Here is a 21,179-nt window from a genome sequence, read left to right as displayed (position 1 = left end):
TAATCGATTCTCTTATCTTTTGCAGCAGTTATCAGAGGCAGCTCATCCGTTTCGGCACTGTTTATACTTTGAATCATGATTTAATTCGTTACACACACTACCATCATTGGAAGTTTGTTTTCGGTAAAGACAGACGGCAGTACACGCTGAAGCACATGCTTTGTAGTCCCTTCTGTACGTTATTTACTGTTAACAATGCCTTCTAAATAAAGAGAGAATAAAGGTAGAATTTCAGGTTAACGGCTTTCATACGTCCAATGTAAATTCCACATAAAGTTCCCACGTAACTTAAACTCCGTGGTCTGTATTCCGCAAGCGAACTGTACCGACCGAGCGACCGCCGCTTGTCGGCGAAGTTAGTGCCAACTTTAGGGGATAGAGGGTGTCGCATGGTCAGCGCAACGGATCCCCACGGCCGTTAATTTCGGGTTTCTAGACCAGAGCCACTATTTCCTTCAAATAGCCCCTCAGTTATCCTCACGAGGCCAAGTGGACCCCGTTCCAGACCCACCACTTCTGAAAAAATCTGGTAGCGCCGGGAATCGAACCCGGACCTGTAGTCAGGACCTCTGACCACTACACCACAGGGGCGATCACGTAAGTTAACCAATTTTCTCAAATATGCCACGTCATGCAGGAGGAGTCCAGCTAGAAGTGCAGTCCGAGATTTGATTTGATGCTGCACTTTTGGGATCAAATGTGTTCAGGACATTCCTAACTGTTTTTAAATGTTCGGTATAATAACTCGCGGCACGCAGACACGTGCCCCAGCGCGTTAAAATTGGTTCTGGCGGAAGTGGAACGCTCGGTGCTACTGCTTTAAAGGCTTCTTTTCTGTATGGCGCTTTAACAAATACCTTCTTCACAGAAGACACCAACTTGTCAACATGCGGAAAATTTGCACGAATTGTTTCTGCAACACGGTGCAACCCATGGGCAAGGCAAGTCAAATGTGTCATATTTGGAAATATAACTTTAAGAGCAGTACCGACTTTCATCATATAACTTGCGGCATCAGTCACAAAGAGCAATACGCGCTCATACTGAATGCCATTCGGCCATAGTAAATTCATGCATTTGATAAAAAATTCGGAAACTGTGGAGCTATTTGTGGTTTCAAATTGCACTACAGCAAGAAGATATGGGGTAGATTGTTCATTCTTCTTAAGGGATCCAACTATAGAATTTGCAATAAACCGTCCCTCACAATCTTGTGTTTCGTCGATTGAGACCCACACAAAATTAGCTTGAATCTTATCTCTAATGCTTTCAATTGTACGACCGTAACGCTGCTTGACGTAATTTTTGCGCACAGTAGATTCATCCGGCACTTTGCACTGTTATACTTCTCTATGAAGTTTCTCAGAGTAGGATTGGTTAGTTTCCACAGCGGAATACCTGCCGCTGAAAGGGCTTCGCATAAATCAGAGGAAAACTGTGAAAAACTATTATTAGAAAATTCACTAAGCAATTTTTGAACAGGAGCACTTTTCGTGGATTTAATTTTAATATTCTCTTTGTGTATATTAGTGTTCAAATGCTGAAGCACTTGAAAGCGTTTTTCACAACCAACTGTTTTCTCACACGCTCGGCAATAAAGAATTTCGTTATCCGTACTTATCATCTCTCCTTCGAACTCTCGCTGTTACATCTGTAATTTAGTTTTCTGACTTACTTTCACTTTCGGCATGACTACAGAAAGCTAAACAAACTTAACTACAGACTGGTCACCACTAATGTGAATGGCCCCCAGCTTCAAATGAAGAAGCGTAATGAACCTCATGGAGACTTGACTTTCGTCCAGTATGGGGTCATTTTGGTATTTGATGTGTTCAATTAAGATTCTGCTGCCCTTACTAATTTAGGACCGGTATAACGACTGGCTACTGGATGATGGAGGGTTCGAAGTTCGAGTCCTGTTAGGGTCAGGATTTTTCTCCTCTCCACTTCATCCAGACCAGCCTTGAGGCCCACACAGCCTCGTACAGTGGGTTCCGGGAACTCTTTCCCCGGGGTTAAATCGGCAGGGGCGTGAAGCTGACTACCACCAGTCAGTACCGAGGTCAGGAAAATGTGGATCTATACATCCACCTCCCATACGCCTTCATGGCGCAGTGCTGAATAAGCACAGGGATAAGTTCACTTTTTATCTTTATTAATTGATATATAATTAGAAGAGCCCATGAAATATGCAGTTTATTTTGCAGTGTGAATACAATATGTTGTGACTCAGAGGAGCTGTGCTTGTTAAGATTAGAGTCTCGAATTCATATGGCACACAAAGCGTTGTATAGCGGCTGGAGGCAGTCTACACAAGTTGCAGATTGGTACGCGTGCTCTGCAACTTGTCTTGATGGCACAGACAGCTAACAGTGCTTGTGTGAGCGGCGACTTGAATACTTGATTGGAAATAGGAGCTAGTGGATGAGCCGTGTAGATATTGTATAAACCAACGTTTTGGAGGAACGTATCGCCTCCATCTTCATGGTATAAAAATTTTCGAGCGACGAACCGGCGTGAGCAGGTCGCCTTTCGAGAATACATCGTCATTTTCGTCGACGAGTGGGGCGTGAAGATTTCGAATTTCTTTGCCATTCATTGTTTCATCCTTCCAGTTGCTTTTTTTTTTATTAATTTTGTTTTAACTTCCCATAATTGTTTCCCTCTACATTGGTAGCTATTTGCAGCCTCTTTCTTCATGCCCAAGTCCTGTTTTTTTTTACATATTTTAATGAATGGGCTGATTTTGGTCTAGCCGTTATCTCTCTTCTGTTTCTTGCAGAAGTGTCCTCTTTGGAGACGTTTGAAATATGTTATGTTGCCTTTTTATGCTTGTATCGTACACAAGTCGCATATAGAGTTGCTGTGATGTGGCCCACACACACACACACACACACACACACTGTCAGCCGTTTCCTAGTCTCCTTATCTCTCGCCCTAAGCTCTTTGAGTTTCCAGTTTAGTACTCTGAAGCCATATGGAAGAATTCCTGCAGCCGTCAGTTGCTGCTGGGACTCAGTGCAGTTATTAAGACGTCACTCCGTCTTCCAATATACCCCCCTCCCCCTTCCTCTCCTGTTGGACATGTCTCTATTCAGTTTCCAAGTATTTGCATACCATTCCTTATTCAAGCTGTTTTTCTGTTCCATCGCCTGCCTATTAATAGGTTATCATCCTCTTGCAGCAACCACTTATCGGTCTGTTCCGAACTCCATTCACGTTTTAGTACCTTTAGTTGCTTTTCAGCCGGTCACGGTAGCCTAGCGGTCTAAGGCGTGCACTGTCTTCCCTCGCTCGGAAGCCGGGATCGTGGGTTCGGATCTGTTTCCTGTGAGGTACGAACTGAATTCTTTTATTCTTATACACTGCCGGTCACAGTAGCCGAGCGGTCTAAGGCATGTACTGTCTTAGCTCGCTTGGAAACCGGGATCGTGGGTTCGGATCTGTTTCCTGTGAGGTACGAACTGAATTCTTATATATTATTCTTGTACACTGCCGGTCACGGTAGCCTAGCGGTCTAAGGCGTGCACTGTCTTCCCTCGCTCGGAAGCCGGGATCGTGGGTTTGAATCGCACTCCAGGGTATGGATGTTTGGAGTATTTGTGTATGCGTTTGTTCCGTGTTTGTGTTGTCCTGTGTTTAGATAGAGATCTTGCGACGAGTTGATCACCCATCCAAGGAGTCCAACCGTCTGTAAAATGATCAAGGAACTGAGAATCAGAATAGAAAACATCGTTGCGAACAACTGCTTCATGTGGTCTAGTGGTCAGCGTTCCTGGCTACAGATCCAGAGGTCCGGGTTTGATTCCCAATGCTACCAGATTTTCTGAGAAGTAGTGGAACGGGGACCACTCAGCCTCGTGAGGATAATTGAGGAGATATTTCAAGGAAATAGCGGCTCCGGTCTAGGAAACCGAAATTAACGGCCGTCGGGATTCGTTGCGCTAACCACGCGACACTCTCTATCCGCTAAAGTTGACACTGACTTCGCCGACAATCGGCCGTAGCTCTGTCGGTATAGTTCATTTGCGGACTACAGGCCACTGAGTTTGTTCGTATCCTTTGCCGCGGAAAGTTTTTTACGGAGCCATTGTCTAGCAATGTTTCGGCCTTCAGTTGTCATGTCAGTACGTTCGTAGATGCAGGCCTAACATTGTTTTGTTTCACACTTTGGTGAAGATGTGTGGCGACATTTCTGTCTGCCTGTGCTGTCCTTTTCGGGAAATGCGTTCATATGTCTCATGTGCTACATGCCCTGCCCACCTCATCCTCCTTGACTTGGTCATTCTAATTACACTTGGAGAAGAGTACAAGTTATGAAGCTCCCCATTATGAAGTTTTATCCAACCTCCTGTCACTTCATCTCTCTTCGGTACAAATATTCTCAGCACCCTGTTCTCAAACACCCCCAGTCTGTTTTTCTTCCTTAATGTCAGAGACCAAGTTTCTGTGATTGCTTTGTCCGTTTTCTTGTAGCGTAGTGTAGTGGGGTGAACTGCAACACGCTGGGTTAGGACGGGTCACTGCAGCATGATTTTGTCTCGTCTCCGTGAGGGTGCATGCGAACCTCCTCCTTACGAGCTGTAAGAGACTTGTGCCAAAGCTCAGGCAGTTATTTGGCGGCCCGAGTTCAAGCCCAGGTTAGGTCATGTGTTATTTGTGGTGGAATAAGTATCTCCTGTATTGTTATGATACAAAGCTATCTCATGTTTATCTATCTACCAAACTGTATGGCGTCACAACCTATAAGACCGTAATGTTCATATTTACTGCCTCGAAAATCTGAGATGTCAGGCCGTAAAGAGATTTGCCAGAGAGAGGACAATTCTCAGTGACACGCTGTGAGTATGTGAAGCTTCTGAAGAGGGACTTGACACGTAATTCCCTGTCTCAGCTGCAGTTTCCATTTGTCAAGCAGGTTTACTTGCTGTCTAATTTACATATATTTTAATTATGATATAAATCTGTCTGGGCATGCTTCCACATACACGTACCTGTCCACGAGCCATTGCGCTGCCCGTCTGTGTTGCTAGGCTGTCCCTGTGTGATACACGTGGCTGCCTTGAAGTGCAGTGCCGGGCCTGGCGGGGTGTGAAAGTGGTTCCCTGTTCTGATCGCCATCAGATTGTACTACTAGCGGACTTTTAATTAACAGGCAATGTAGCAACCTGCATCGCTTTGGGTGAAACATAAGGCAGTTTGACATTAATTTTGTTTTCATCTGTAGTTGTAATTAATTTTCAAAATGTAAGACGGCTGGAAACGTTCATCTTTATTTAGGTCTTTCACGATTTCACCTAGTACCTACAATTCAATTTAGGGATTGTGATTTGAAGTTTGGTCACGGCTGCTGTCTGTTTCAGTCGACGCCATGTAGAGTAAACCCACAATATTTCGGATAAATTGGGGGGGGGGGAAGAAGTCATCCGGATTAATGAAACGAAAGATGGCCCTGGAAGACAAAAAATAAACACAAATGGAAAATTTAATGATAAAATTAGTGTCGATGAAATAAAAATATCACTGTAGAGCATTTATTTAAAAACTATAAAAATAAAATACATTTATTCATCGCTAGAAGACTCAGAAGTTGTACTTGTGTTGGAACGTAACAATGAAGGTTTGAAGAAAGTGTCTCAGTTTTTTTTCCTTTTAAAGTATGCACTGAACTGTGAACAGCATTTTTTTTTTCGTATTTCAATCCGGATTAGCGTGGGTTTACTGTATTGTATGGAGTTTACAAAGCGCCATTAAATAACGACGAATTCGTTTGGTTAACACGGCCGGAACGTTGTGAACAACGGAGAAGGATAATGATACAAGAAGGAAAGTTTGCCCGCATGGATAATGGCGCAAGTTCTATAGTCTTGTTGGAATATCGGGTCCGCAGGTCAACGTAGTATTAGAGCCACGGATTTGTGGACGTTTGTTTTCATACATCAACAACAGAAACACACAGTCCGTTGTACAATCTTACTAACTCGTTAAGCCAAAAATTTTCAACTGCCCAGAACTTGAAACAGATCCAAATTTGGGATACACGTTCTTTCCAAATCCGAGCTTTGTTATCTGACGTACTGGATTGCTGTAGAGCAGGCATGTCAAACTCAACTTGTACAGAGGGCCACCTCAGCCCTGTAAATAATAGTCCAGGGCCGCACTTCAAAATAGAAATATACATTAGATTTTGATACAAGGAAATTTAATTCTACGTGTATTTATTATTTAGGAATAATTTCAATATAATTACCTAAAGTCACATATCTTACAGTTTTAAAAAGCAAGAGAATGCCATTTTTGACAAGTATCAAACAGCTTTTCAATATGTAAAAAGAGAGATTGCACAAGAAATTATGTTAGAAAAAGCAAAACATTGAATTTCCTGAATCCTGCTAATTTATGTCTGCGTGAGACTTCTTGTCTTCTGGTCTGTTGGAAAATTGCTTTTACAAAAAATATTTCTACTAAAATTTTAATATTGATTTTAATATCAGTTAGCTCTAAAAGTCGAGGGCCGCATGTTTGACGCGGCTGCTGTAGATCTGAATTCGCTTCAGGTGCGTAGAGATTGATTCAGACCTAATCTGTCTGTCTACTATTTTTATTGCTAGTGGGGTGGGACTAAGTCCCTTGTACTGCGGCCACTTCTGGCCTATTGTACCTGCCCCAGCGCCACTTTGTCCACCACAAATCCCTCTTGACCAGACACGGGATCGAACCTGGGCCGCCGCGATGGGAATCCAGCGACTAACCGCTTGAACTATGGCGCGGCCCAACTGTGTTGATAGTGTGAGAATCAACTGGCAAGTGTCCGTGGATTGAAGCCACGCGTTTCGGAGGGGGAACAACCCCGTGGCGAGTTATTTTGTGTCTTAAAATTGTTTTGACAAGGTAAAATTTCTTTTTCATGTTTGATTCCGTTTTACTTTCCTCGTGTCGCGACTCTCTTCAGTATGTCCGTCCGTCCGGCAGCCACGTTCCCCCGCCCACTCGATGCAGTATTATCTGTCTCAGCAGAGTGTGCGCCTCTTTCATCTCCCTCTTCCGTTTGATCTCAAAGTGAGCGCCGCTGCGTCTGCTTTCTCTGTCTCTCTTGCCTTTTTCTCTTTTACCCCTTTGCTGCCTCCTCAGCGGCACATGTGTACGTTTCAACACACGAGAGAAGGTTTCTCTTTTGCTCTTTGTAGTCCTCCTCTGATGCCGCGTGCTCGGCAACATCAAAGCGGTTCGCATATAGAGGGGAAAGCTTTCTCGCTCTCTGTCCCTCTCTGTGTAGCTGGCTGGCATAAAACCCAGGCGGGCCGCCAGCTCACTGGCTGTGGCTTTGATCCCAGCCGCCTTCTCTTTCCCCGTGTTGCTGGGCTGCTAGCTGTGTGGTGCCCCTGTCTCAGTTGTGAGGTAGTCGCGGACCGGAGCGGTGTGAATCTGGGTTGTCGGCAATACATGTCTCCGAAAAACAGGGACAAGAAAGCAAAGCGTGTAACGGAAGGACAACTTAAGACGCGAGATGGTAGGAAGCAAAGTGCCATTGTTGATGGAGATATGGCGGGAGGGAAGAGGGTGGAGCGCGAGGACATTGTTGCGGAGCGGAAGATTCTGGAAACGGCCCTTGAAAGAGCGCTGTTCCGATGGTTCGAGCGCTACCAGCAGCAGCAACAGCGGGAGCGACATGGCGGGGGAGATGAGGTACGTGTCACTGTGCTCCTTAGCACGGCAGAGCTACGGAAGAAGGCTCTCAGCATAGCGCGGCGTCTGGGCGCCTCGCAGGACGTCCTCGAAATCGTCACTCGTAATTGGATTCGTCACTGGCAGACGCGGTACGGTGTCCCAAAAGCTTCTTCAACTCCACCGCCTCCCCCCACCCAATCGGCTGACGTCACGATTACAATAACTGCTTCTGCTAGTGAGTGCCAGGACGTGCCGTGTCCTGCTGAGCAGCTGAGGCGTATCCTGCGAGATGGAGAGTACAGTGCAGACCAGGTCTACTGTGCGTACGGCTTCCAGCTGGATTGGAAGTCTCTACCAGACCGCACGTTGGCTGAGACGGCGACCTGTGACAGGGTCTGGGTGCTTATGGCTGGGAACCGAACCGGAAGACATCGGACTCGCATGCTGATCACTGGGAGACTATGGCGCCCGCCGTGTTTGCGCCATGTGAACATGTTGAGTCAGCCCGTTGTGTATGCTGGAGGCGGTAGTGGGACTCTAACCCCGGACCTCTTCACCTGGTGGTTCCATCACGAGTTCGCACCAGCCGCTGCCACTTTGCACCCTCGTGGAGCTGTTCTTGTTGTAGAACAAGGCCCGTTCGTACCGCAAGAATCAGAGTGCGTCGCTGTTGATGTTAGGGTGAGACTGGTTGTGTATCCGAAAGGAGACTTTGGTGATGGAGCCGTGCTGGACCACGGCCTCGTTATATCCGAATTAAGAACTCGTTACGCCATGATGCTTCTCTCCAGTGTTGCTGCGAACAGCACGGAGCATCAACACGCCACTTTGGTGTCGGATTATCTCAGGAAATTCACGCTTAAAGACGCCTTTCCGATGCTTCACCGTTCCTGGCTTAACGTTAGATCCGAGACATTCCTGAGGTGCTGGGAGAGAGTGACTTCCCTGACTAATGGCGATCCGGAGCCCAGCCCCGAAACACCGGCCTGTACGCTGGCCCTGTCATCTTTTGGAGCAGCTCCCGCGCAGGCGCAAGAAGACCGCATGATGCTTCTGGAACTCCAGTGGCTCTCGCATGACCTGGGCCTCGAAGTGACTGATGATGACTTGGCAACGTGGGCCCTGGATTGCGGTACTGGGGATATTCCCTTGGAGGGCGTCAAGACGGAGCCAGTGGACGAAGGCGCAGAGGATTCTGTTTCCAGGGTTCCTACTCCTGCGGAAGCAGCAGACCATCTCACGCATGCGCTACTTTGGATGGAGACTGAGTCCCTGGACCCGGGGCTTCTGCTTGTGGTTCGAGATATCATAACGCTAGCGAGACAGGCACGTCCGGTAGATCTGGTTTCATGGTATAATTACTGTAACGTTTGTGCAGATCTGGGTCTGTTATTACTACTAGCGGAAAATATGCATCTGGTAAATCGGTGCATTATTACCAGGGTAGAAACAGATGCGTCCGCTAGATCTGGGTGTAGTATTGCCTGTCACTGGAGGTACAGACACGTTTGATAAATCTGGGTGCATTATTACCAGGGTAGAAACAGATGCGTCCGCTAGATCTGGGTGCAATATTGCCTGCCAGTGGAGGTACAGACACGTTTGATAAATCTGGGTGCATTATTACCAGGGTAGAAACAGACTCGTCCGCTAGATCTGAGTGCAGTATTGCCTGTCACTGGAGGTACAGACACTGATAAATCTGGGTGCAATATTACCAGGGTAGAAACAGACGCGTCCGGTAGATCTGGGTGCAATATTGCCTGCCAGTGGAGGTACAGACACGTTTGATAAATCTTGGTGCATTATTACCAGGGTAGAAACAGACGCGTCCTGTAGATCTGGGTGCAATATTTCCTGTCAGTGGAGGTACAGACACTGATAAATCTGGGTGCAATATTACCAGGGTAGAAACAGATGCGTCCGCTAGATCTGGGTGTAGTATTGCCTGTCACTGGAGGTACAGACACTGATAAATCTGGGTGCAATATTACCAGGGTAGAAACAGACGCGTCCGGTAGATCTGGGTGCATTTAATGCCACTAGTTTGGGGGTTTACAGTTCGACTCTTGTCTAATGTTGCCCCTCCCCCCTCTTTTGCTTTAGTATGGAAGTCATATTCTGTGATATTCTCACCTATCACCCATTCGACGCTGTATAAACAGACTCCGTAACTTTACTCCGCAAGCGAACTATACCGACCGAGCGACCTCCGTNGGTAGATCTGGGTGCAATATTGCCTGCCAGTGGAGGTACAGACACTTTGATAAATCTGGGTAACTTAATAGCATGGTAGAAACCGACGCGTCTGCTAGATCTGGGTGCATTTACTGCCACAAGTTTGGGGGTTTACAGTTCGATTCTTGTCTAATGTTGGCCCCCCTCTTTTGCTTCAGTATGGAAGTCATATTCTGTGATATTCTCACCAATCACCCATTCGGCGCTGTATAAACAAACTCCTTAACTTTACTCCGCAAGCGAACTATACCGACCGAGCGACCTCCGTTTGTCGGCCAAGTTAGTGCCAACTTTAGCGGATAGAGGGTGTCACGTGGTCAGCTCAGCGGATCCCCACGGCCGTTAATCTCGGTTTTCTAGGCATTCGGATAACCTATTGTAAAACAACTCCATTGGATCTGAATGTTTGCCATGCACAGGATTATCCGTCGAGAGTAAGAACAAGAGGAACCGTGATGATGGCTCTGGTAATGATGATAAATGTGATGATTGTGATGATGCATGTGAGAATTCAGTGTCTTGTTATTTATATGCTTACTCAAGAGCCCAAACTCAAAGTATAAGGTAGCAGCAAAACAAGGAAACAGAGCTCATAAACAAGGCAGTTTATATCATTTAATCAATAATAATAATAATAATAATACCGCCGAGTGTGTTGCTGGACACTTGTATCCGGACTGCTTGGTACGACTGTCGGCCGGTGTACTGGTTGCCCTCAGTGGGATTTATTTTCCCTTTCCTCAGCCCCCGCAGACAAGTGCAGGGATGGCACTACGATTACGTCACGATCGCTTCCTTCCAGATACTTATTAATTCATCATCTCATCATTTGACACCGCCGCGAAACAGCGCCGAAAAGAACATAATGGCAATTTTGCGAGGGGATATAGAAACTCCGTAGTCCCTTCGTAGTAAAGGTGTCCCAGTGCTTACCTAATTACGCACTACGCCTTGAAATGGGGGAGTGGATGTATAGATCCACTTGACTTCGGCATTAGCTGGAGGTGAGTGGTCAGCTTCACGCCCCTGCCGCTTTGCCCCACAGGAAGCGCCCCCGGTACCCACTGGATAGGTTGGGTGGACCCCAGAGCTAGTCTGGACAACGCGGAGAAGGGAAAATTATTGACCCCACCGGGACTCGAATTCCGACCCCTCGGTCTTCCAGCCCGTAGTCAGTCGCTATACTGGCTCCTCCCTCGGTAGTTATACACTAGAATATAAAGAAATAAATTCGCGACGTAATAATGATTTATATAATTTTTACGTCGAATGATCGAGTCGTGAGTGATGCATCTGCCCCTTGGTCAAATCTTTGTCTTTACGGCCTATTTTATTTATCCATTGGTTATTTAACGATGCTGAATGAACTGGGAGAATGGTTTCTGAAGTGTGGGGTGCGCCTCTTCTGGAAGGGCCACAATATTTCCTGGGAAAGCTATCAGATAAAAGCAAATTGAATTATAATTCTGTATATGCATTTTGACATTTATGAAATCTCAATAAATACATATCAATAAAAACAAAGAAGTGTTCATTTTAATAATATTGAGAAAGTGAACGATCTGTTCTTTATACACATTCACATTGTGATGAAATGTTTGCTGCTGCTAAGCTTAGGCTGGGGGGTTAGGAGGTGCCATGAGGTACATTTGGACACCGTTGCTGCATGGCGTGTATGATGAAGCGGTGTAAATTAGAGAGGAAGTGATCGTTGACTGTTCCAAGTCACTTTCTCCTTTTAATTGAGATCGGACCTCTGTCAGAGATTCGAATAGGGATCCTCACGTAGCTGTCCCGTTACTTCTGCACATACGAGTAAATGCTCTATAAGTTCGGTAACTATATTTACCACCGACTGAATTTACAGGCCTCATTTCATTCTCTCAGTAAACAGCTGTTGTTTCCTTAAACGTCAGACCAGGTTTTTTCGTAACAGATTCCTTTGATATTTCAGCATTACTCCATATGAAGTTAGAAATTCTCCATGCGTACAGGGCTGTGATTGGTCCGAGTGTTTTGTGGAGTGGGACGCCGTGTAGTATGGTAGAAAGTAACGAAGAAACCTCGGGCCACCATTCTTATATTGGAAGAAGTGAACAAGTGTGGGATATATCACGTAGTATAAGAAAGGGAAAGTTGAAAGCGATCTATAAGCATGCCAAAGTGACCTACATATGTTACATGCCAGTTCGTCACTTGATTCACTTCTATCCTGAAGACGGAGGCAGGAGATAACTTCGAAACGTTTGTAACAATTATGCGACAGTGTTCTCAGACTCGACTCACGTATAATGTTTGTTGTGTTTCAGGCGAGCAAGATGGGTCTGGGCCCTACTCACCCCGGCGCCACGCTGCCCTTCTTCTGCCATAACGGGGATCACCTGACACAGCCGCCCCCTGCCCACATGGGAATTCCTCCCTACCAGCTGGATCCGAAGGGGGCGGGTGCGATGGGTGAGTACTGGAGGGGTCTGGGGTTGGGGCTACGAACGTCGCCAGGGGTACCACCGCCGTCCACGGGCGGAGGCACTGTTTCCGCCGCAGCAAGTCCACCGATGCCGGCTGCCGCGGGGGTGGGGCTTAGTCCTGGGGACTGGAAGAGGTTGGGGCCTCTCCTAGCTGCATCAGGTTAGCCCTCCCGGTTTGTTAGACTCGGTGGTACAGACTGGTTGTGAAGTGTTCGGTTGGCTGCACTGTCTTCCATCCGGTTCCTATGCATTTGTTTTCTTATTTACTTCACGGCTAGCTTGTTATTTGGTGGCTATTTATTTTAATCGGAATTATTGCGAATGCGTTAAAAGCAGGTTTAAATGCCGTCTTTCAGATAGATGCATTTGGAATGTTGCACAAAATGTCTGGAACATAGATCATAATTTATAGAAAAACACCCCCGATATATGAATAGGGTATCTTAACTAACAGCTCTAACAGTACTTTATTTTTTCGAAGAAACGAAACAAAAACTCCCCCGTTCCGTCTTGGAGCACGACTTCGATAGAAACGCGGTAGACTGCTTATGTTTTGGAGGGGCCGAAGTACCAGAAGATGAGATACAAATATTTTATTCCTTAATATTAAGAAACTATGAGATGGAATTATTTTCTTGCAAAAATATGCTTCTGAACAAGGGATGGATATAGCATTGTGTTGAACGTAAATTAATCATGCGATAGTACACACGTGTTATCCTTCACATTCAAATGAATATAATTCCTTACAGTCATGAATAATTTACATAATAAATGTACTCCTATCAATTGTGTAATAATTTCATTGGTTATTCTGTTCGGACACGCAGTCCTGCATTATTCGTTTTTTCGAAAATCATATTCAAAATTTCGCCAATAATACTAAATATACGAACTGTCTTTTCTGTTTATGATTGCAGAGTTATTCGGCATGGAGTCCTCTTCTTTGTGTGTTTTTACGTGTTTAATTAAAATAATCACTTTCTCTGTAAAAATAAGTAAGTAAAGCTATCCCTGTAACAGGCCGTGGAGGCCCATAGGGTTGTGAGTTGTTGAGGCTCCCACATTTTGTCTATATAGTTCGCTTGTAGACTAAAACCACGGAGTTTTTTGTTTTCCCGTTTCTAGTTTTCCCACGAAGACAAATTCAATGAAGATTCATATTTTCTGGCTGTTGTAGGAGTTGAATACGCGGGATGGATAGCTGACATTTCTTTGGAAGAGTGATAGTTACACTGTAGCCCCACCCTCTGATGAGGCGGACTTGGGAGAGCTGCGGCTGGTTCCCGCTCCTGAAGATTCTCTGGTGCTCTCTTTGAGCTCGGTGTGCATAACCCAAGCGTTCAGAGCTGATGAGAACAGAATGTGTTAACGATATAATTTTAGCATGCAAAACGATGAGAAGTTTTGAAGTTTACCTTCACATCTAAAGATGTCTTTGTGGGACAGACCACTAAAGGTTCCACTTTTTGACGGGCTCCCCGAAGGTTAACACATCCCAAGGCCGCGCTGTAAGAACAGCCATTAAACATTTCATTGTGTTACAAAACTCCGTGATTTCGGTCCGCAAGAGAACCATATCTACCGAGCGACCGTCGCTTGTCTGAAGTTTAGTGCCAACTTTTGCGGATAGAGGGTGTCGCGTGGTCAGCGCAACGAATCCCGACGGCCGTTAATTTCGGTTTTCTAGACCGGAGCCGCTATTTCCTTGAAATAGCTCCTCAGTTATCATCACGAGGCTGAGTGGACCCCCACTGCTTCTCAGAAAATGTGGTAGCGCCGGGAATAGAACTCGGACCTTTGGATCTGTCGCCAGGAACTCTGACCACTAGACCACAGAGGCGGTCTTCATTGTGTTACACGGATTTAAAAAAGAAATAAATGTTATTGGTGGACACAGATGTTGGCTAGCTCGCCTCTTCCTAACGAAGGACAATTTTCATAGAACTTCGATGTTTACCTTTCCCGCCCTAGCCCTTCTTGAAGTGAAGGACTACATGTGTAAATAATTTACAGGGATCTCAACCCGTTAAACTATCATAGCTGCTATTTCAGTAAAATAAAACATTCTTCCACCAGATTATTATATCGAAACCTGTTAGCGTGTCTTCGCAATTTTTACAGGCCGTGTGTCATGTTCTAAGACATTTCGTTCGAGCTCTGCGTCACCCCTTCCCTTCCGCCTCGAACCACGTGAAGGGTTTAATCCATTCATGGAGCAGTGTTGCCAACAGAACGTGATGAAGCCCAGTCTGTACAGTAGTGGTGGGAGTTGGTGGTGGTCTAGTGATGCATCTGGAGGGAATGTTGACTGCACTGTAGTTTGCTGGGTGCTGGACTGTTGGACTGGGGTAGTAGTAATATATATATTTATATAGTGTTGGACTTCCGTGCAAGATGGTGATATGTAAGCAGTACTTGGTACTCAAACAGTGTTCACTGAACTGTGAAACAGGAAACAGTTATATATGCATGGCACCTGACTGCCCGCGTGTGAAGCCCGCCCAGGCGACAGCCAATTTTCTGCCTTCGAATGTTATGTATGCCTCTTCAGCCCAGATTTACGGCGGGCTTGACATGTAGCACGGACAGAGGAAACTGAACTGAAGTTACTGAATTCCGGTCGGATTCTAAACCGAAAACCGGATGTGAGGATGATATTAATATGGAACATAGATTTGAACCGAATTAGCTTTTTAGGTGACGGAGTGTCATGGGTTCGACGCTCAGGTACAATAGTAGCATTTAATTTTATTAACTCATTTTTATAACGATTATCATAAATATTTAATTTAAATGCTGAGCTTCAGGATTCGTATAGAACCACTGGAGCCAACATATCTCATCAGATTGGATGGTTAAATCTTGAATGACAAGTTTGTGTTCCCGGAATTTTTCTCTTAACTGCTGTTGTGGCCCAAACCGGTTATGGGGCTGTTCCCCAAGGCTAAGTAGTAGGATCACTCATGAACTAGTGCATATGTCTGTACTGTGTGGAGCTTTGCCTCCATTCCCATGTACCCAGGACGACGGCTTAGGCAACGCATAAGGTTACCTGTTGATGTGTTGGGGTAAAGGGTGAAGTAGCAATTTTGTATCGGAAGAAACTGGAATTGACAGCCTAATAATTAGCCTTGTTGCTTCTTATTTTGAAGGTTGCGCGTTCGAACATCGAAATGGCTTTTTCTCCCACGTTCATTCCAATTCAATATCGCGTTGTGCCTCATTGAACCCCATGTAAACCTCAGCCAATGATACGTCATAAAACGACCAATCCAGACAGACTATAAAGACTTATCTTCAGGATAGGCTTTGATATTACCTGGGAACGTCGGTAGTTGATACGGTGTCGTCAGTACAGTGTTAACGAAATTATGCTGGATTTTTAAACGTGAATTAGTTTTGACTGCTTGACATGTGTCAGTATTAACGGAAACTATTGTGAAGGAACCACAGTAGTTGATAGAGCGCCGTGAAATTGGAATACGTAGCTTTATTGTTCCTGGGAGCTGCAGTAGTTGCTACAGTGACGTGAAATAACCAAGATGCCGATATATCAACCAGCCAACCAGAATACTAGCCATGTTCTTCACATTTTGTTCCGTAAATACAGAAATTTTCGACAAACTCTCTCTTTACAGCCTTCCATTTATATTTAGTTCGGTGAATTAGTGCTAGCGTCCCCGATAGCCCCCTCTCCCCCACCCCCACATTTTGTGCTTCGCTGCCCTCCGAGCCAGCCTTCATTTTATGCCCGTGTTTACATTTCCATCTCATCAAAAACGAAGATCGTTTGAAGGCACAGAAGAGGAGGACCAAAACGCGGCGCTCGTTCGTCTTCTGTTTTATTTGTAGTTCCGCTCGCAGACACAGGCGGCGCTAATTAGGTAAAGCAGAATCGTCGGCCGTCTCTTTGTTCCGCTGCTTTTTACAAATGGTTTACATATCTGTTTCTCTGTTATAACGGGTTAACGTTGCCGGTAGCTGGACGTCCTTGTTTCGTGGCCTGTTTAACGACGTATGAGCTATGCATTATATAATATGAGATGAAGCTGCCGTGGCCTGTTTTACGCCTTTAAGTATTACATTACCGTTTCCATTACATAATGTAACGTTGTGAGATAGGCGCATATGCCAAGGACGTTTGTGGGCAACGGCTTGATGAACACGTTCCCTTTGTCAAACATCAAATTATTAATAATGCAACAGTTGGACTACAACAGTGGAAGATATGTGTTTCCTGCGTGGTCCGTGCCGAGATGTTACAAGCAGGGAACAAGGTTAGACCCACTTCAGTCCGTGAAGAAAAGGCTTGAGTCTGAGGCAGATGAATAGCCATTGTTGGAGCCGTTACCAGGAAACGTCTAGTAACAGACTGAGAACACTAGACTGTGTACCCTAGTGAACTGTAACTTGTGGAAATAGCGATAATATTATATTTTGTGAGGGAGGAGGCGTGTATCTACTTCTGGTAGCCTCGAGTCCTTTGTTTTCTCAAGCCTTTTCCAGCGTTGCTGTTAACTTGTACAGCCTAAGTACATTTTTACAAAAAACATTAGCGGTAGTACAAATCAAGAGTAAAAGAAAGTAAAGGTATCGCTGTAACCGGCCGTTAAGGCCCATAGAGTTGTGAGATGTTGAGGTTCCCACATTTTCTAGACAATCTGCTCACAGATGGCGGTGAGGTCAGTCTTACGCGCCGGCCGCCCTTTACCCCCAGGAATATTCTTGGTACTCATTTCTGTCAGAGGCTGAGTCGACCTTATGGGGCATTGTACGGCTGGAAGGATTAGGTCAATTGAAGAAAAAGAAATCCACCTCATCGGGATTCGATCCCGGGACTTTTAGACTTGTAGCATAGTGCCTCAACCAACTACGCTACCGCGTGAAAGAGTGAAATTAGGTAAACGCTCTGTGCATAAATGTTTGATGTTGCCTCGTGAGCTGTAGGTACAGAATTAATTGATCTGAAATTTAGTTTCAGATCTTTCATCCGCTTCTTAGTGGTTTAGGTTTAATGAAGTAAGAAAGTTGAGCTGGACGGAGCATGTAGCACGCATGGAGGAAACCAGAAATGCATACAGAATTGAGAGTGAAGTTCTGAGTCGTAGAGCTCAGCATGAAAATGATTCTATTGAGAAATATGATCCGAGTGTCTGAGATGGATCAGTGAGGCTTTGGGTTAGAGATTTCTAGTTTATTAGAGTAACTGCTTTAGGAACACTCTATAGTAGTATTGTGTAATTTCCCCGAATGAAGTCTCGTTATTACTGTCTGTGTGTGTGCTTATGCTTTTGTGACGAGAATTTTTCGGGTAGTTGCACGCACACCACGATGTGAACTGTTCGCGAACGCCCTGTTGTCGCGAGATACAACGTTCTATATACTACAGACCGTTCGTGCTGTGTATGGCTTCATGTTTTACTGCGTATTGTTCGGAGTTCGCCGGGTTCTACAATAAAGTGAACATATTTCAAAGCGGAAAGCAGGCAAACACTTGTTTTAATTTAACCCCTTTTATCATTCGGTTGACACGTTCATCATGTATTTACTAGGTAATGTGTGTATTATTTACAGCGTGCATCTGTTCCCACTGTTGGCTGTACGATGCTGCCACCTGGTGGCTGTATTGCGAAGTGTTACTGTCCGTTTAAATCGCGCGTTTCCGTGTTTTATACTAATGGGCTGTTTGCACGCGCGATTGCTATGGTGTCTGCAAGGATTTTTGCATGCTGATGGTGTCTGGTTGAGGTCTCGGCCAGGAAACCACCCATCGTCAAGGATTCTTTAGTCCATCTTAGCGAAAGCCGAAGTGTTTAACTAACATATCTTTGTGTACTCTAGAAGAGCAGGCCGGAAATAGATCCGCAACATCTGCAGTATTTTCTGTGAATTTGGCAGAAGCCACAGTGGCGAAACAGGGAGACCTAGCCGTGAGGCTCCGTGTATCTACAATATTTCCTGTGAATGTGACAGAAGCCACAGTGGCGAAACAGGGAGACCTAGCCGTGAGGCTCCGTGTATCTACAATATTTCCTGTGAATGTGACAGAAGCCACAGTGGCGAAACAGGGAGACCTAGCCGTGAGGCTCCGTGTATCTACAATATTTCCTGTGAATGTGACAGAAGCCACAGTGGCGAAACAGGGAGACCTAGCCGTGAGGCTCCGTGTATCTACAGTATTTTCTGTGAATTTGGCAGAAGCCACAGTGGCGAAACAGGGAGACCTAGCCGTGAGGCTCCGTGAACACAGGCACAATCTCCAACAGGGCCTTCTAGAAAAATAACAATTAGCGCAACATGTTTATGAAGACGGGCATAGAGTAGTAGGCTGGGATGATGTTAGAATTTGGAAATTGAAAGTAAGAGCAGGAAATACAAGGAATCGGCCCACATGGCATGCTTAACTAGGCCGATCGGCCAACTCTGCATATTTCACCCCCTAATGAGCATGGAGGTTACCGACTCGGAGAGATCAGTGTGCTGTGACAGATTATTCATGGGTTTCCATTAGGTTTTAGTCCCGAGTGTTCAGTTTTTACTCCATAGGAGGCGCTAGTGGTAGACTTAACATTGTTTCACAAAATTCTCTGTTTAATTCTGTGCTTTGGTTTCCATGGACATTGTTTGTTGTCTGGGTTTGTTGCATAAAATTTTCTCTTCCATTTTTATCTTAGTTTAATGTCTATGTATGCTTTATCGCGGTTTCTTTTGCTTATTTTCGTGATATCTCCCTTCGACAAAACCTGGTCTCAGGTGTTTATATAGCTCTAGTTACACTGATATGAATTGTATCCCGTGTGGGGGCGACGTCCAGAACCTCCACCGTAGCCCTGTTATTCGTAGGAAAAGGGAAGTCTTGAATTTGAGACTGTAAAATATGTCGGTAGCCCGACGGCACTGGGACATGAGAATGACTGCGCTGGCTAGGGCCAGCAGCAGTTGTAAACGATAGATCCATCCTGTCGTCAGAGAGGATCTTACTATAACCGCACTTGTTCAGTTTGAAAATAAAAATTCTAGTCGTGAGACTCAGGTGCTTATAGCCAGGAGGAACTGCTGCCCGAGTTCGATCCCGGCTCTGGTCAAGTGGGATTTGTGGTGGACAAAGTGGCTCTGGGGCAGGTTTCCTCCGAGTACTTCGGTTTCCCCTGCCAATCTTCATTCCACCAGTTTCTCCACAGTCACCCTCACCTATCATCTGGGGCTGGTACAATAGGCCAGAAGTGGCCGCAGTACAAGGGACTTAGTCCCACCCCACTATCAATAAAAAAGGGTTGTCCAGTGATTCTTAGGGACCCACCAGAGTAACTGTTACCCACTTCACCTGAGGGGGGTTGTGTACTATAGTCTTTAGAATACCGGACGATGGGACAAAGTTCAAAAACCCAGTAATTCAAACGTATCATTCTCTTCCCATTTCTATTTTGACATGCATAATTATTTTCTAAATTAAACCAGATCCTAAGTAAGCCATGCATCTGAGTAGTGGTACAGTTTGCTTTTTGTTCTTGTTCAATTTGTGGTTTGGAGGGGGGTTGAGGAGGAGGAGTGTGGTTATTTTGAAGTATTTGTGACTTGGCCGGTCACGGTATCCGAGCGGTCTAAGGCATGTACTGTCTTCGCTCGCTTGGAAACCGGGACCGTGGGTTCGGATCTGTTTCCTGTGAGGTACGAACTGAATTCTTATATATTATTCTTATACACTGCCGGTCACGGTAGCCGAGCGGTCTAAGGCATGTACTGTCTTCGCTCGCTTGGAAACCGGGATCGTGGGTTCGAATCCCACTCAGGGCATGGATGTTCAGTTTGTGTGTGTACGTTTTTCTGTGTTTATGTACAGGTAGAGGCCTTGCGACGAGCTGATCACCCGCCCAAGGAGTCCTACCGAATGTGTAAGCTCTAGAAAAACCGAAATGAACGGAGTTCATGGAGGTGGGCCTAGGCCCACTGGGGCTGTAGTGACTTGACGGATGTCACGTGTACATTCGGAATGAATTTACAGTCTTAGGACTCGTGGCCATTAAATTTAACGGCGTTGTCTAATTCTTAGGCTTGCCACATAAAGTAAATTACCCATGATGTGTGGTGGCTGTATTATGGTATCGTGTTCTCACATACCTGGGCCTGCAGGGAGCGACTGTGCTTTCAGTCCCGCGGCGCTTTGCGGTGGACCTGCTGCGAATGGTTGGCAAGTGTAGGGATGGGATTTCGGTGTTACACCGCGGCCGTTTTCGGCCACATGAATTAGAAAATGATGCTTTGGTTCGGGCACTGTGCTACAAGCCGGAGGTCGCGGGTTCAAGTCTCGATGAGGTCATGGGATTTCTTTCAATTGGTCTAATCCTTCCAGCCGCACTGTGGCCCTTTGGTCGACTCAGCCTCTAACAGAAATGAATACCAGGAATATTCTTGGGGATAAAGGGCTGATTACCTTGCCGCCATGTATGAGCCGATTGTCTAGAAAATGTGGGAGCCTCGACGTCTCTCAACCCTATGGGCCTCCATGCCCTGTTACAGGGATACCTTCTTACTTAATTTTTAATGGAATTGGCCTCACGTATTATAAGGCACTGTCCCAACATTTGGTTGGAAAACTGAGGAATAGCCCAGAAGGTTTCTGGATAGTCGGTGTCCGGTTCAGGTTTGGTTGCGTGACTTCAAAATACGAAGTAACTGGAGTTCGATTCCTGTCAAAGTCAATAGATTTTTCTCTTCATGGTGTCCATACCGGCTCTGGGGCCCACCCGGTCTCCTATGCTGTGGGTACCATGAACTGTTTACGTGGGAGTAAAACGGCTGGAG

General features: G+C 45.6%; 1 protein-coding gene across 1 annotated transcript in view; it reads left to right on the top strand.

The window, feature by feature from the left end:
* LOC111867222 (protein pangolin, isoforms A/H/I/S) overlaps positions 1–21,179 on the top strand; it is a 480,096-nt gene that overhangs the window by 386,480 nt on the left and 72,437 nt on the right. Inside the window, exon 4 of the mRNA XM_023856871.2 lies at positions 12,216–12,360. Within this exon, the coding sequence (XP_023712639.1) occupies positions 12,216–12,360 (145 nt within the window). The remainder of the gene's footprint in view (positions 1–12,215; positions 12,361–21,179) is intronic.

Source organism: Cryptotermes secundus, unplaced genomic scaffold (genome assembly GCF_002891405.2).
Source record: "Cryptotermes secundus unplaced genomic scaffold, Csec_1.0 scaffold565, whole genome shotgun sequence".
Lineage (NCBI taxonomy): Eukaryota > Metazoa > Arthropoda > Insecta > Blattodea > Kalotermitidae > Cryptotermes > Cryptotermes secundus.
This window is presented reverse-complemented; position numbering and strand designations above follow the sequence as displayed.